Here is a 19,115-nt window from a genome sequence, read left to right as displayed (position 1 = left end):
CACAACAAAATTAACTTAACTTTAACTCACTTTTTCAGATTGGAATATGGGCTGCTAGCATTTTAAACCAAAAAAAAAAAAACTTCATCATGAGTATTATGAAAAAAAATTAAACTTCAAGATGTTTGTTGGAGAAAGGTATACCTCAATAAGACAGCAAACTAACAATAAAAGTAGGCAAAACTTTCCTTCAAGCCCCTTTATATATATCTGTGCTATTCTGTAGAAAAGAAGGGTTCAAAGAGAAGTGACATTCCTCAAAATCTAAACAACCCTAGTCTAGACAAGTTGTAAATCAAAATTTAACAAAGACTATCAAAATTTGCCATCAACAACAAATCTCTGACAAAAAACAATAAACAGCTGCGCCATGAGCGCATGATACGCATGTTGCTTTTTCAAAGAATAAAGTTCAATAACTTCTCAATGTCATATCAGAAATTTATGAAAAACTAAAGGGAGGTTGTCTTAATAGATATAAACCAGTCACCAAAGTTTCATGAAAACTGCTCAAATAGATATAAGAAGATGTGGTATGAGTGCCAATGAGACAACTCTCCATCCAAGTCAAAATTTATAAAAGTAAACCATTATAGGTCAAAGTACGGTCTTCAACACAGAGCCTTGGCTCACACCGAACAGCAAGCTATAAAGGGCCCCAAAAATTACTTGTGTAAGACCATTCAAACGGGAAAACCAACAGTCTAATCTATATCAAAGCACTTTAAAGATAAAGTCTGAAAACTGGAAAATCACCCCTTTTTTATGAATAAAATCCCATAACTCGGAAACGTAAAATCTAGGATTCATAAAAATCGAAAGGGAGCTTACATCAATAGATATAAACAATTCATTGAAGTTTCATGAAAACTGCTGAAAGCATTTTTGAGTTATTGTCTGAAAACTGGAAAATCCCCTTTTTTAATGAATAAAACCCCATAACTCTGAATCATAAAATCTAAAATTTATAATAAACTGCTTCGCCTAGCGCAGCCGGATATGACCGCAGAGGTCCAACCTTGAACAATTTGGGCAAAAATATACACAATATTCAAGCTTGATACAGGTCTGAATTTGGATTGTAATTAAATATTTGACACATTATAGGTTTCTAAAACAGAATAAATGTAGTCAAAGAACTTGTTTTGAGCAATACACTGTGCTGTTGCGCAATACTTCGTAAATCTGTTCTCAGACTATATACAAAGAATTAGCAAAATAAATTGTGACCCCCAATTTTTCTTTGGAAAAATTGACAATTTCTTAAATCTTGAGGGAAAAAAATTGACCCTCCTAAAAAAATTTTAACCCCCCCCCCCCCCCCCCCCCTTTCCCTTTTTCAAAAAAAAAAAAAAATATTTGAAGAAATCTTCTTTTTAATTTCTTAAATTTTGAGGGAAAAAAATTCCCCCCCTCCCATAATTTTTTTTTTTGTAAAATGTGGTACAATTTAAAAAAAACCAATACACTTAAACACAAGTTATTGCTTGAAAAAAAAAAAAAAAAAACTAGTTTTAGACGCTTTTTGGCCCCTAATTCTTGAACGGTTTGGGCAACTACACCCAAAATGAATCCCAACCTTCTACTAATGGTATTGTACCTTGTGATTCAATTTCAGAGCAATCACAATACTTATACAGAAGTTATTGTCCTGAAACTAGAAAATGCTTGTTTTGGGCCCCTTTCGGGCCCCTAATTCCTAAACGGTTGTGACCATCACCCCCAAAAACAATCCCAACCTTCCTTTTGTGGTATTGAACCTTTTGGTTAAATTTCATAGAGATCCATACACATAAACTTAAGTTATTGTCGGAAACCAAATGACACCAACAACTTGATAGCATTATACGACCCAAAATTTTTTTTGCGGTTGTATAAAAATTGAAAAGGGAGCTCATGTCAATAGATATAAACAATTCACTAATGTTTCTTGCAAATTGGTGAAAGTGTTTTTGAGTTATTGTCCGAAAACATGAAAATCCCCCTTTTTTAATGAATAAAACCCCACAACACAGAAACTTAAAATCTAAAATTTATATTTTGCAATTTTTCCATTTGTAAAGGGGCATAACTCTAGAACGGTAAAAGTGACGCCACCAAAATTCAAACTGGATCTGTGTTTTGTGGTGATAAGCATTGTGTATAAGTTTCATGTCATTTGGTTGAGGCAAACTAAAGTTAGAGAACGGAAACAAAAAAAAATCAGCAATTTTTCCATTTGTAAAGGGGCATAACTCTAGAACGGTTAAAGTGACGCCACCAAAATTCAAACTTGATCTGTGTTTTGTGGTAACAAGCATTGTGTATAAGTTTCAAACCATTTGGTTGAGGCAAACTAAAGTTACAGAAAGGAAACCAATTTTGGAAGTACGGACGTACGGACGGACAAGGGTAAGACTTAATTCTCCCTCCGCAACGGCAGGGGCATAAAAATAGGGAGCTCAAGTCAATAGATATAAACAATTCACCAAAGTATTATGCAAATTGGTTAAAGCGCTTTTGAGTTATCGTCTGACATGTTGCAGACAGATGGACGGACAGACAACAGTATACCATAATACGTCCCTTAAATGGGTGTATAAAAATCATTAGGATGTCACTAAAAACCACTACTGACAAGGTTCCAGACTAAGGACAGACATATAAACATCAAGTTGGGAGGAACTAGATTTTTTTAGCACCAGCCATTCACATTCTAATCTTCATTACTAGAATAACAAAAATGTTCATAAAAACTGTTAACAAGTACATATATGGTTTAGGGGTGGGGATCTCAACCGTTTACAAGTTTTCAAAAAAAAAGGGTAGGGTTTACCCCCGTGGACTTCCCCTATATTTTATTTGATTTGATATATTGTCCCATACAAGAATATATATGGTTTCTGGGTGGGAATCTTGACCGTTTACAAGTTATCAAAAAAAGGGGGGTAGTGGTTACCCCAATGGACTTCCCCTATATTTCAATCAGAAAACAGTAAATTTTCAAATAAATCTGTCACTCCAATGATTATCATATGCTAAAATATTTCAAAGATCTAATTAATAATGAAAATAAATCATTATCATATGCTGAAATATTTATAATATCTAATTGAACAGAACTATGGTTGTTTAACATAGTACTCTAACATAATTAATAATGTAATAATCTTCAAAATGTCTAATGATATAGCTTATAATCATTACCACTTAGGAAATAGATAATTTTCAAATAAATCTGTCACTCCAATTTTTATTCTGAGATAAGACAAATCATAAAAAGATAACAACAGTAAAATATTTAAAAATTCTACTTTTGGATATTAAAAATGAAGATAACTCACAGAGGAGATATACTAAAATCTTGAAAATTAATAGAGACCTTCATGAAGTCCCAGGAAACAACATATTTAAATTTGAAAAAAATTTGTTAAAGCGTTTTCATGTTATTGTGCGGACGCTGTTTGGCAGCAGCCAGAGCCACCCAGCCGCCCGCCGTATATAACCATTTTAATAACCGATATTTCCTTCGAAAATCCGGTTAAAAATAAACAAAACCACTTAACTTAATAAAACCAGTATGACAGATCACAAAACAGTTGTATTAAAAACAGTACTAAATTACTTTCACTTATGTGGTTCTCCTTACCATTTCTTGTGCCTTTTAGCTTAAAAATCATCAGAACTACCCCAAATTTAATAGAGAAAGACAAACAGATATTTTAAAAATGAGATTTACAGGTGAATGCATCATAATCAGACTTATAATAGGTGAAATATTTGTGACTGACCCACTTATATATTTAGAATCATTGATACATCATATCTGTTGATATATTCAAGAAAGAGATATTCATAAAAAATAAAATCATTGAGAATCTGATGAAAAACAAATACTTTACAACATATTTGTAATAAAACTGTTTGTGCTCCTTTTAGCCCTTTTCCCCAAAATGATGTGGTGGTAATCCCCAAAAGCAAATTCCAACCTAAGTCTACATGTCTGTTAAAGAATGGTAATAATCATTTGTAAAAATGACTTACAACAATGACACATCCATAATATTCCATATGATAATACAATTATAATCCTTATACAATCTTGTATAAAGACATTTTGAAGGTATAAACTATTTTCCTAATGAAATATTCCATATAATCACAAATAGCCATTTGTACATTAATGTAATCTGTTGACTTGTAAAGAAATAAATACCAAAAAAACATACTATATAGAGTATATATGGAGATTATTATAACTTGATTAAGGATATTTGTTTTTCCCTATCCTTATATTAATTACAATGTTATGTACTTATATATGTTTACATGATAACTTACAATTCGATGAACTGAATTTGGAATAAAACATGGCTAATTTTTGTATAGAATGTATGAACAATAACTAGCAGGAGGTTTGAAGTCCAATATCTAATAAACTTGTGGTCATTCTAGTTGGACTTTACACTAATGGTAATTTAGGAATATATAAAATACTTCCTGAATCTGATGTGAATTTTAAAATATTCCAAAGTTCTCACAGTTAACATAGAAACATGTACTACATGAACTATAGGCTAAGCATATTCAATGGTATGTATGTCATGGCACAAACTACTTTATAATATTAGTTATTTTCATTTGTCATTGTATCTGAGGGTTGTCATATTAGTAATGAACAGTAATTTGTAGGAGGTTTCAAGTGTAATATCCTAATGGAATCATATATGTGTGTCCTAATACATTTCACAAGTTTTACATTTGTATAACAAACTAACTTATCAGACTGGAACATCAGTTGTTCCTGAGTTTTGATTGATACTGCTTTTGGGAAATTTAACAAATTACTTTTTTGTAGCAGTGCTTTTTAATGCAAAATGACAACACAATCCAATGTTTGCATAGCAATTAATTTTAAAGTTGCATGATATATTGATATGAATATATATATATGAATATAAAAATAAAAGATGTGGTATGATTGCCAATGAGACAACTCTCCACAAGAGACCAATTGACACAGAAATTAACAACTATGTCACCGTACAACCTTCAACAGTGAGTAAAACCTGTGCCGCATAGTCAGCTATAAAACGCCCCAAAATGACAAATGTAAAACAATTCAAATGAGAAAACTAACTGCCTGATTTAAATACAAAATAATGAATGAAAAACAAATATGTTATACAGCAACAAACGAAAACCACTGAATTACAGGTTCCTGACTTGGAACAGGCACATACAGAATGTGGAGGGGTTAAACTAGTTTGAAGGCACCAACCCTCCCCTAACCTTGGACAGTGGTGTAACAGTATATGAATATTCATTTTTATGCTTTTTGTTTTCATGGGCAAAAATTTCACACCATAAAATTTAGAAGACAAAAAAAAAAAATCAAAGGACGTAAAGCTTATGTTATCACCTAAGTATTTAGATAAATGTCATTAATATCTACATTCTACAGTGAATTTTTTAAAACTTTTCTTACATTTTTTATGTAAATGGTCTTTGCATGACTCCTACTTTAACTAATTATAGCACATATCAGTGCATATCATGTTTTTTAACCTCAACACACATTATGTTGTTTCTTTGAAATAAACACCTACCTTTTCTAACAGCAAATTTCAGTAAAGTATTATGTAAATCTTATTGTACAGTAAACTGTAAATTTTTACAAGGGGGACTCAACTGTCATTATTACATCTTAAATTTATGAATATGATCAAATCAAAAGTTTTTCTGTTTTCTGTGATTTATATCTAAGAAATTAAATTTATGATATGAATATCAATATGTTCATGAAAATAATGCCCATAAACTCCAGTTCTATAGGTATAAAGCTTGTTAATTTGAGGAGCTACCAGTCCCAAACATTTGCCATTGTTGAAAATGTCATGTGTGTATGCATTGTAAACTATTGAAATATATCAATTCAATTCAATTTAAAAAAAATATTGTTTTAATCTAGTATAATTATACAATAATATATTATTATCAGATATAATTATACAATAATATATAGTTGTATAATATAGAAGTAGCATATTTGCATGAATCCTTAATACATCAGTTGGATCAAATTATATTTGATGTTTATGAAAAGGAACAAATTGAATACATTATTTTGCATCAAAGTGAGCAAGGGAAAGCAATCTTCCATAGGTGACTTGTTTATCTTTTTCAACAGTTTTTAGGTAAGTAAACCCTGGCTAGTACACTAATATATAGAATGCTCTCAGATCCTTTAACATAGGTAAATGGATCAAAAACTCAAATGGCTGTTTGGGTTGCACAGACTTTCTTAAACAATTGAGGATAGTGTGAACTGAACATTTAATTACATGGAAATATAAAATGGTAAATTGGAAAAAATCTTTAAACAACTGCATAATAAAAGGTGCATAACCTTAATAGGTTTGTAAACTCCCTGTGAAGTATAATAGATCTTGGTTAAAACAAAAAAGAATTGCTGTAAAATCACTAATTTCCCAAATCTGGAAAATGAGAAAAAAACATTTCAAAAATATCCATAATAGCAGTTAAACAACTTCAACATATGTGCAATATTTCTATTAAGTTATAAGGTAATGGGTGGAAAAGTGGAGGATATAAAAAAGAAGATGTGGTATGATTGCCAATGAGACAACTCTCCACAAGAGACCAAATGACACAGAAATTAACAACTATAGGTCACCGTACGGCCTTCAACAATGAGCAAAGCCCATACCGCACAATCAGCTATAAAAGGCCCCAAAATGACAATGTAAAACAATTTAAACGAGAAAACTAACGGCCTAATTTATGTACAAAAAATGAACGAAAAACAAATATGTAACACATAAACAAACGACAACCACTGAATTACAGGCTCCTGACTTGGGACAGGCACATACATACAGAATGTGGCGGGGTTAAACATGTGAGCGGGATCCCAACCCTCTCCCTAACCTGGGACAGTGGTGTAACAGTACAACATAAGAACGAACTATAAAAATCAGTTGAAAGAGGCTTAACTTATCAGATGGATAAAAATACAAATAAAAGTGGACGTGGCCGGGTACTTGTACATCCAAACAACAAAAAGACACTAAGTACAGATCTGAGAGTACTTGCAGTTACTGACAGCTAGTTGATTTCACAAAATTGATACAATCTTTTGTAAATTTTGCTGGAAATGACTAAGTTCACAAATTCAGAAAAATGGGGAAAAAGTATTCAAACAATTTCATAATACCAGGTGCATAACTTCATGTGTGCAATCTTTCTCTGAAGTTTCAGGGATTTATGTTGAAAACTATAGGAAGAGTTGATTACACAAATTAGGTACCAATTTTTCTCACCAGCACACCCATCTGACCATGGCCATCTATTCATCAGCACAAGATCACCTTAATATATGCCAGTTTTGTCCTTCATCCAACTCAGCCAAAAATGGAGCATTCCAGGAAGTATTCAATATGAATCAAAGGAGATGCTGATTATACATAAACAGCAACCAAACAACTTTACAAGAGGCTCCCAGGAGCCTGTATCTCTAACCTGCCTTTTTGCTAAAAATAAATTGATAAAGTGTGTTGAATGGAAACTACTTGAACCAAATCTGTCTTGGTGATCATTTTGACTAGATCAAGTTTCTGTATATTTATTACTGTTTTAAAGATAATAAGCAGAATTTAAAAATAATATTGGTTAAAATTGTGACATTTTGTTAAATTTCTGCAAAAATTTCAGAAATAATTATGTTACAGGATCAGTTGACTGATTTGTAGATTTTATTTTGCCAATTATTTTTACTATCTGAAGATCTCTCTATCTGCTATAGTTTCTTAAAAAAATACAAAAAATGGAAAAAAATCATAAATCATTGGCAATAACTCACCCATGTTTTACTTATTTGTAGGTCTTATTGTGCTGAAAATTTTGCTATATACAGTTTCTCTCTATCTCTTATAGTTTCCCCCAAAAAAGCAATAAAAAAAGAATAAAAATAGTCTTTTCAAGGGGGAAAATATGATGTAATCAATTTCAAACAGAAAAACATCACAATCATTTACCTATTTATGCTGGCAAGTCTATTTCTGAGTTTTGTCGTTTTTTCTTCTGGAACTGGTAATATTTCATCCTGATCTTCCCTGTGTGTTAACACCATCATCAAATCTTCTCACACAAGTTTACATTCACTTTTATTAAACTTTTTCAAGGTATCATCAAATACAAATAAAATCTCTTAAGATATTTTTACGGACCATTCTTTGGTCAGAACTTGAATATACTATTATTTAGTTTTCATTAAAAAATAGTTTAAATGCATGTTAATGTCTCAATTTGTGGCATAATGTAACAGGTTATTCAATTCTTTGTGAACTGTAAACAATTTGATGTTAATGAACTGTGAAAATATTCTTCTTAATTCTTTAACTTCTAAATAAGTTCCAACTTTACTTATTCCATCAAAATATATCCCTCTAGAATAAATTATTTATATTGGTTTTCATAATTCTCAAGGATTTCAAGTTTTGTATTGAAGAATCAATACATAAAGTCTTAAAATGCTTGATTTTTTCACAGACTTTAAAATGGTACTTAAGTCACAAATGTTTCTTTCAAAATTTTTTTCTAATCCACAGATGCCTTGATCAACAAATCAACATAAACACATATTTTTTTTAAATCTCAAGTTTCGTTGAATCTATTACTCCATGTTATAATGATGCTTCCATGAAACATTAAACCAAAAGACTTAAGGAACCTTAAATTATGATTCCAAAAGTATTTGTCAAATGATCAATTTGTTTTGAAAGGTTGTATTTAATACCAGTGAATCTCAACTGTATGTTCAATTTCTGGACAAATATATGAAATACACATTCCTTTAATACAATCCCAATTGACCTTGTAAAAAGTAAAAGGTTGAGGTAATGATCAAATCTGGTACCAGGCCAAATTGTCTCCGTTAAATTGATGTTATCCTTTGTGGTTATTAGTGAAACTGAAAACTTGTGCTATCACTTTCCATATCTTTTTGCATATGAATTAAAATCTTAATTACATCATAGGGAAAAATAAGTTAATTACTAAGCCACATAAGCTTGTTTTATCTAAGTAATATCACATGTAGACACTTAATACCAGTGTTAAAGTTTGTTGATATTTTGTAGAAATTGGCAAAAAAAGAATGTTAAAACATGCAGTGCTTCAAAATTTTTTGAAACACATCCAAATTAAAGCCATTTTCAATTAAAGTTCCATGGCTATGTTTAAAATATTCAATGATCTTAATTAAAAATAGCACTAAAACTGTATATATATCATTTCAAACATCGTCTTCACTTTGTGAACTTCTTGGCAAATAAATCATTCCATTAAACATAATATCCACATAAATATTATAAGCATTGGTATATTACAAATTCCTACTGTTACATAGGCAGCCTTGCACGTCAACCAAGCTAAATATAGAGAAGTTTGTATACTAATCTGTACAGTTCATGTCAAGTTTATCACTGTAACTGATGAATATAGAAGGTAGAAGACATGTATATATATATATATATATCCCTTATTTGTTAAAAACTACATAAGAAATATACTTTACATGTAATCTTTATCATAAAAATCTTACTATATATTGAACTAAGGAGATGCCTGTAGCTGTCTCCTTCACAGTTGACTAACTGACCATAAAATAAATAAAATCATTTGTCGACAACATTGAAGTGTTTTGTTTTTTTTACATTTTTACCTATATTCATTTAATGATGCGGACAAAATAAAGGCTCTAAAGAGTCTGTGCCTCTCACTATTATCAGATCTTATCAATGTACAGCTTCAAAAATGGTAACTCTCCAATATTATAGCATATATAATTCATAACTAAAGTGCCTTTGTTGTTGACCTTGTATAATCTTGTATTGCTGATCTTTATTTTCTGTTTACAATTATCCTGTATCTACAATACTTTTTGGGTAAAACAATATCAGCAATTTAGGGCACTCCTGAAAAATAGTTTTCAAGATAATAGGCAAAAACAAAGAAAAATTTGGTAAACAATACTCCTGAAAGTTGACTTGTTTGTAGATCTTGTCTTACTGATCAGTTTTGCTGTTCAAAATTTCACTGTAACTATTATACTTCTCAAGAAAATAGACAAAAACAAAACAAAACAATTGGTAATAAACTGTTGACACACAGATATGTGTCGCCTGTATGTAATTTTGATAGTAAAATGTTGAAGTTAAAATGGCAATACTTTAACATGTAAACTTTTCAAAACATTTAAAGTCAATGAACGATGACTGAAGGTCTAGCTTCAAATAAATTAATCTCCATTGGAATGAGATGTATTAATGCTTATACAACTGCATATCAAATATTATTGACATAACATTAGTTCTATCTTAAACTGACCTAATCACAAACTGTAACATGTAAACTATTCAAAAATTTCAAAAAAATATTCAGTGTTCTGAAGATAGACAACTCTTTTCATCAAAAGAAATGAGAAAAAACATGAGAATTACTCATAACTTTTTTAAAAAGTCGGTGACATATACTATTTGGCGCTATATTTGAAAGAGTACAAAAAGCACTTAATTTCTAGAAATTTTTATGGAGAAATCACTGGTAGATATTTTTTGATACTGGAAAAGGTTTTTACTCTTACATATATTTTTTGGCGGAAATGAAATACATGTAAACCATACTTTATAAGATAAAAAAACATAGAAACATAAACTCTTGTGTCTTTAATTGATAGATTCAAATCTACTGTTTAACGTGAGAAAAATAATAATGGTTGTAGGTTCGATATTTATGTAATATTTGAAGTTTTAAATAACAACCAAATAAATGTTCATATTGGGGGGGAAACAAGAAACTGAGGTTGCTATAGTGACGAAACAAAGTCAGTTACCCCCAATTTTTTTCATCATATTTTGATCCCAAGATCATGAAATACCTTGACACAAAATGTTAAGAAAAAATCACTGGTAGAACTGAATAGGCTGTTTGGTCTTTAACGTCCCTATTCTTCATGTTCTTACCTAGAAATTGTTACAGTACTTACTTCCTTGTTACTATCACCTTTTTACATCATAAAAGTATCAATTTTACCTTTTCAAATTATTTTACCAAAAGAAACTATATACATTACCTTTTATAACCAACAGGATCTGATGGTTGCAAACAAAAGCCATTTAAAATAGTGGTATTTTAAAAATTAGTTGGAAAACCCACACTTCTAATCATAGATATTAAAGTGCATTGAGGATATTCTCATCCTATGGAATGCAATGCTACAATAATCTGAATGAAAATTAGTTCACAAAGAAATAAGATACATTAAGCAGGCTCACACAAGGTTTTTTTCTGTATACTTTCAACTGCTGCATAAGTATAAAACTACTTGAGGTTACATGTCACAGGCAGATCAAATTGGCAGGCATGCTCTGGAATAGTTTCAAGATAAATCAATGATGTCCCAGTTTGTAACATATTTGTTTTTATTGCAAACCAATTACAAACATACTTGATAATTATCATAAAATTAGACAAAGGACAATTTCAAGTGGACTTTTAAAATCAAAGAAAAATAAAAACAATATACACATTAAAACAATGGTTTGTTGAAGGCCTACTGAGTTGCCTATGATTGCTTACATCCACTTCATTTGATCTTTGGTGGATAGTTGTCTCATTGGCAATCATACCACATCTCCTTATTTTTAAAGCATATGTAAATGACTTATTCCCTTTTAAAATTTTAAAATTTACCACTCATATTTCCATCTTTTATGATTATGAATCAGAAATTATACACTCAACAGTCCATAGTTTAGAATTACTAATGATTAAACTCCAATATTATTCCATTATAATATGCACTTGCAAAATAAAGTGGCCAGTAAGGATATGTCACACTGTAACTTTATAAACATTCAAATAAACTTATACAAGTAAATATATTATTATGTGTTCATTTGTATAATATTCCAACTGTGTAATCATTTTCTTACCTCCCTTTAATATTTTTCCTTTGCTTAAGACAGAATGACAGAAGATGTTTTCATTACAAATAAATGTGAAAATCCATGACTGACCTAATCTGTTGTCAACAAATATTTGTGATGAAACCAATGACACATTGTTGAATCAAACAATGACATTAACGTTTACATACCTGTCTCTTACCTTCGTTTTACCTGAGCATCATTACCTTATAGAGTCAGATTAAATATTTATTATTTTATTATCCACCAATAGCAGTGTGTTAGATCATGTTTTCCTGGATGAAACAGCTGTATCAGATTATAATACAAGTGTTTCTCTATTTGTTTATGACTTATTTATATGCAGTAGATGTTTTCTCCTTTTTTTAAATGACAATAGAAGTAATTCTACTTCAAATATTCATAGAACTACAATGTAAATGCTTTTCTATTAAAAAATTCAAATCAATCAAGGGAAATTCAAAAATCAGTAATATTCTTCAATACTTTATCCCAAAAAAAAGCTGTCAAGCAGACTGCAAACAATTTTTCAACGTGGAGAAATATAATTTAAACCTTTTAGGGCATAACTTAAAGTAAACAAATAGGAAAACTTTTTAAATAGATTTTGATTCTTAATTTTGTCACAAATACATTATAATAAATGTTAATAAAAAAGCCCAGAATACAGTCAGGTTGGAGTCCATTTATCTGATAAATTAAACAGAATCTAAATGCTGTAAACTGTTATTGCCAAAAGGTCTGAAAATAATAATCTGCTATAAGATGTGGGAGGCCTGGACATAGACCAGAAATAATTCCCTATTAGTTCTTTATAATGTTTTTTCATATAAAAAAAGTGCACTTTTCTATTTTGTCCAATCTTTTGTGTGTGTAATGTACAGTGTAGTCCTAAAATATATCCAACTTTTAGAAAAATTAAACCTTTACAGTTCAAAAATTTAGCCCATACGTATCCATACTGTATAGACAAGTTAAAAAACTATAAATATTACCTTTTTGCACCTGGCCAAATCAATCCTTCCATCAATATATCAGTTAAAAAATTACATCCAAAAAATTATTTCTACTCTCTTCTTTCGTTTCCATCCAATAAAAACTTAGAAATGAATAAGAAAGGATGAGAAACAAACAAAAAGAATACACTAATGACTATAATTAAAGGGAACTATATTTGTGGACAACGAAAATAAAGTTTATTAATTGTGGGTCTATGGCCCCCGCCTTAATCAAGAAGATAAGGCAATGATATCTCTATTAAGAAAAATAAACTAGCAAGCCAAGCATAAATTGTAGATCAAATAGACCTGCCAACTTTCCCCTATGAGAGGCATTTCCTTTATATTAACTTAACATTCAAAATGGGCATTCAAAGGAGTCAAAATGGTAATTAAGCATATACTCATACATAACCACAGTATGTTATATTACGAACAGTTAAGCAATGTATAGGCATTAGGTCCTTTTGTGCTTAAAATCCTGCAAGTTGGCAGGTATGTAATCCAAATCACTTAAAGGGTGTAGTAAAATGTAATATTCAGTAAAAGTTGATACAAACTGCATTTTTCAATATTCATTTCATTCAAGTTAATTTAAAAAACTAAATACTTATGTTCGCTTAAACTTTAAATTGACAGACAAATTCAATTTGCATTATAAGTTGTAACCTTAGTTCAAGTACATTATCTATCAATAAAAACATTAGTTCATTGACGTGAACTTTCCATGTTGATGCTTTTTTAAATCCTTTTAAATTTTACTTTATTACAGTCGACCTATAAGTATGAATTAAAGAAGATATTGTGTAAGGAGACAACACAAACCAATACTATACAATATCTACCAACTTAACCAAGATAAACATCTCTTGTTCATTATGTCCTCTTCAAAACTATGGACTGATGCCCAAAACATATAAAAAGGTCTAAACAAATCTCCTAGTCACGCTAGTGTAGACAAAACATATAAAAGGTCTAAACAAATCTCCTAGTCATGCTGGTGTAGACTAAACATATAAAAAGGTCTAAACAAATCTCCTAGTCGGGCTAGTGTAGACAAAACATATAAAAAGGTCTAAACAAATCTCCTAGTCATGCTCATGTAAACAAAACATATAAAAAGGTCTAAACAAATCTCCTAGTCACGCTAGTGTAGACAAAACATATAAAAAGGTCTAAACAAATCTAGTCATGCTGGTGTAGACAAAACATATAAAAAGGTCCAAACAAATCTCCTAGTCACGCTGGTGTAGACAAAACATATAAAAAGGTCCAAACAAATCTCCTGGTCATGCTGGTGTAGACAAAACATATAAAAAGGTCTAAACAAATCTCCTAGTCATGCTGGTGTAGACAAAACATACAAAAAGGTCTAAACAAATCTCCTAGTCACGCTGGTGTAGACAAAACATATAAAAAGTTCTAAACAAATCTCCTAGTCACGCTAGTGTAGAAAAAACATATAAAAAGGTCTAAACAAATCTCCTAGTCATGCTGGTGTAGATAAAACATATAAAAAGGTCTAAACAAATCTCCTAGTCACACTGGTGTAGACAAAACATATCAAAAGTTCTAAACAAATCTCCTAGTCATGCTGGTGTAGACAAAACATATGAAAAGGTCTAAACAAATCTCCTAGTCATGCTGGTGTAGACAAAACATATAAAAAGGTCTAAACAAATCTCCTAGTCATGCTAGTGTAGACAAAACATATAAAAAGGTCTAAACAAATCTCCTAGTCACGCTGGTGTAGACAAAACATATGAAAAGGTCTAAACAAATCTCCTAGTCATGCTGGTGTAGACAAAACATATAAAAAGGTCTAAACAAATCTCCTAGTCATGCTGGTGTAGACAAAACATATGAAAAGGTCTAAACAAATCTCCTAGTCACACTGGTGTAGACAAAACATATGAAAAGGTCCAAACAAATCTCCTAGTCATGCTGGTGTAGACAAGTTGTCAACATTTACAAAGTTGACCACAGATCTGATACCAAAATTCTAAACTAACTAATGTTCATGATCGATTTATTCTAGTGCCTTCCTTTAGTGTAAAAACAAGAGTCTTCTGAATCATGTGAATGGCCTGAATCATTCACCTTTGAAAATATGCCATTTTTATTCTTATTTTTACCATAATTGCAATAGACCTTATTGCTATTAGTACAATCCAGAAAAAAAAACAGTTACTTAGACAACTTTCTATTGGGTTAAGAGTTGTAAAAATAAATGTCATCAGAAATGAGCTGAAAATAAATACAAAATAGATCTTGCCTTTATAAGAGTTTCTCTATCTATTAATATGGATTTCAAGATACAAGACAATTAAAGAATTTTACCCTTATGTCTATTTTTTGCCGTAACAGCCATGTTTGGTGATAGATAGGAATAAAAAACATAAACTTTCAACAAGATACCCATTAGATCATTCACCCAAAGTTTGGTGGAAATTGGTCTAGTCTATTCAGGGAAAATGATTTTTTTTTAAGATTATGACTAACACAGGAAACAGACGTCACATGATGGAAACAGGCCATCTGGACAAATGGGCTAGGTGAGCTCATCAAGAATATAAATTGTCACAAATATGTAAAACTTGGTTCTTCCCTTTTTAAAGTACATCAAGAAAATTCTAAAATCATGAATATATATGGTTAAAAAATTGATCAGCCATGGGCACCATGTATTTTGTACTGTAGGAATGAAATGAAAATTTTTATGAAGGTGAAATAAGGAATTTGGGGAATATGTCAATCAGACAGCAACCCAACAACACAAAAAATACACCTAGATGACCTTCCATATAATATTCTTAACAATTTTGTTATGGAGATCTAGAAGCCTTGTAGATTCATGGATAAGGTGAATTAGATTTCTCATAAGAGTTTACTGAGAAGCTATATGGTATTATTACAACCAAGGATGCAAACCCAATCAACACAAATTGAAAATCTTGTGAGCTAATGATATTTTACTGAAGGATCTACAGAACATTATTTCTACATGTTTATTTCAAAAATATGACCTCGTAGTTTATGAGAAGAGGAAATTCAAAAAATTTACAACATGATTTCTACATGTTCATCTGAAAAATATGACCTTGTAGTTTATGAGAAGAGGAAATTCAAAAATTTACAAATCAGAAACAATCTTTATTTTATTATCTTTTTCCATTACTTGTTGAAATACAATGAGAAATTTATAAATTGACTTTCAATACATTATTACATGTACTGCCAAGCTTGGTTTGGATAAGCCATACAGTTTGAATGAAGAAGATAAAAAACAGCTACACATGGAGCACATGGAATGCCCATATTATGTATATTGAAATGATTACAAGGATAAAATGGAATAACTTGGAAGCCATTGAATCACTCAGTTGCAAGATGATATTCTTTTGGGTACAAAAATTCCAAACCCTTAAAGGGGCATTAGCTGTCAAATTCATGTTCACCAATTTGACTCAAATTCTTATATTTGATTTATAACATACTAAATCTTATATCCAAATTACAACAAGTCTAAAATAAACAATCAACAATGCATGGACTCAATAATATATATCAGCATTTCGTGTGTATTTTAGTCTAGACACATTCTAATTAATCATTGAGATGACCTCCATAGACAGTCATATAAACCAATATAAACATAAATATAAATATAAAAAGATAGGGACCACATGCAATTGGATTTTTCTAGGTCTGTTTGATTTCATGTTATAGGTTAAAAAAATAAGTTAATCATCATTTTTTTTCCTGTATAAGAAAGATTTTTTGTGGATCCAATCAGTCAACGAAATGTTGACATTCATTTCCTTTTCATAGCTGAACACACGTGTACATGCGTAGCCCATCTCCAGCCAAGGGGTTGAATTGAAGTTTACATGAGGTCAAATTATTCACTTGAGCGATGTTTTTGAGCTTATTTTGACAAATTTGGACCAAACTAACCCCTTTTAATGAAATATTATTTAAAAATTTCGCTTTTATTAATACTTGAAACAAAAATTTTGTATTCAATTTTTTGTCTTAATCGTAGCTAATGCCCCTTAAAGTTTGATATTTAAAATGTCTTAACTCTGAAACAACAAACCGAAAATTGTCAAAATGGAAAAGGGAGCTATCAGACTAGCTGATACAAATGTGATTTCCTATTGATTTCAATGAGAATCTAAATGTGGAATGATTGGCATGCCACAAAATCAAAAGGAAATGAAGATGCTTTGCAAAAGGGCTTCTTATCTTACCAATAAACTTTTAAAAGATTTGGAGCTGAAGTTTCAGAAAAAAAATTTAAAATTTGGACAATCAAGAATAACAAAATGAGGCTTTTTTACAAAGGGTTTATGATGCATTTTGCAACAGTTTGATACAGAGAAGTTGAAAGGAAAAGGTCCGATAAGGGCTTATTTTGGCCTAAAATTTGAAGTACATCTGATGAAAGATCTTGACATTTTTTAAACAATTAAGTGTCTTCTTCAGTCGATTCAATTAGTTTATGTAAAAGCTTTAAACTGATTTGGTCATTAAAGACACCAAAATTCAAGCTTAAATGTGAAATTCTATCAAATATGCCTCAAAATGTCACTTTTCAGATGGTTTTTGTCTAAAATGGAAGTGGCCGTATACGTGTTCAGTCTCAATCTTTATATATGTTATATATCATCATCAAATACAACATATATTTAAATATTAAGACTGAACACAAGTGCGGCCACTTCCATTTTAGACAAAAAAAGTCTAAAATTAGCACAAATTCTAAAATTGTGAAGATTTCAGTAACTTTGCATGTGCAGTGTAATGTAAATTAAAGAACAGAGTACCAATGTCCCCCACGTTGCACATATTTTATATTTCCAAGGGGCATAACTCTTTTTTTAAAAGTTGATTGTCCCCAATTATATAACTTGTCCGAGATATTGCTAATATTAACCTATAGTAAAAGTTTTATAAAAATCTGGCAAGAATTGTACCAATGAGTGTGCTAACGAGGCCATTTTCCATAAATTTAATATTTCCAAGGAGCATAACTCTTTTAAAATAAATTGCTTCGCCGAGCGCAGCTGGATACGACCGCAGAGTTCCAACCCTGAACAGTTGGTGCAAAAATGGACACAATATTCGTGCTTCATACAGGTCTGAATTTGGATTGTAATTAAATATTTGACACATAATAGGTTTCTGACACAGAATAACTGTAGTCAAAGAACTTAGAATTGGTTATATGATTTGAATTTATATTCAATTTTTTGCTTTTGTGCAATACACTTTGCTGTTGCGAATTGACCCCCCCCCTACCCCCACAAAAAAAAAAAAAATTTACCCCCCCCTTTCTTTTTGCTTTTGTGCAATACACTATGCTGTTGCGTATTGACCCCCCCCCCCCCAAAAAAAAAAAATATTTGAAGAATTTTTCTTTTTAATTTCTGAAATGAGAAAAAATTGACCCCCCACAATTTCTTTTTACCTCCCCCCCCCAAAAAAAAAAATCCCCAAATTTTGTTTCACCTCCCCCCTTTTCCCCCCAAAAAAAATTCTTTCCCTCAAGATATGGTCATAATCTCAATCCAAATTTCCAATGGAGTTTGCAACCATAATTACCCATTTAAATACATCATAAAAGTCTTAATATAGAAAATGACATACATAATCATGACTAAAATTAATATTCCTTAATATTGTAACTTCTAAAAATAAATTGACAGCTAATCATCTCAAGACAATACAACATTTCTTAATACATAATTTTAAAGCAGTGTAAGGGAGGTAATCAAAACGTTGTGTTTGGATTACCTCCCTTACACTGCTTTTAAATTGTCCTAAGTAATTGTCCATTAACCAGGAAACCCTTGTTTTTCACCCTTTTTTGCCCCTAATTCCTAAACGGTTTGAGCCATAACCCCCCAAAGCAAATCCTAACCATCCCTTTGTGGTATGGAAACTTGTGGTATAATTTCGGAGAGATCCATACACCGTTCCACAAGTTATTGTCTGGAAACTAGAAAAATGCTTATTTGGGCCCCTTATTCCTAAACTGTTAGGACCATAACCCCCAAAATCAATCCCAATCTTCCTTTTGTGGTTATAAACCTTGTGTTTAAATATCATAGATTTCTGTTTA

The 19,115-nt window shown here is 30.8% G+C and overlaps 1 protein-coding gene across 11 annotated transcripts in view; it reads right to left on the bottom strand.

Annotated features, from left to right (window-relative positions):
• LOC127730781 (PTB domain-containing engulfment adapter protein 1-like) overlaps nucleotides 1-19,115 on the bottom strand; it is a 51,805-nt gene that overhangs the window by 18,888 nt on the left and 13,802 nt on the right. The window contains exon 1 of one of the 11 annotated variants that reach the window (XM_052239344.1): nucleotides 12,172-12,193. The exons of 3 other annotated variants lie outside the window; for them this stretch is intronic. Coding sequence is in view for 2 of the 8 variants with exons in the window: in XM_052239332.1 (XP_052095292.1) it covers nucleotides 8,037-8,134 (98 nt within the window). In the remaining 6 variants the exon portion in view is untranslated. 7 more of the 11 variants (XM_052239341.1, XM_052239337.1, XM_052239343.1 and 4 more) reach the window with 7 other exon arrangements.

This window comes from Mytilus californianus, unplaced genomic scaffold (assembly GCF_021869535.1).
Source record: "Mytilus californianus isolate M0D057914Y unplaced genomic scaffold, xbMytCali1.0.p SCAF_2, whole genome shotgun sequence".
Classification (NCBI taxonomy): domain Eukaryota; kingdom Metazoa; phylum Mollusca; class Bivalvia; order Mytilida; family Mytilidae; genus Mytilus; species Mytilus californianus.
The sequence above is the reverse complement of the archived record's forward strand: the minus strand, read 5'-3'. Positions and strand labels throughout refer to the sequence as shown.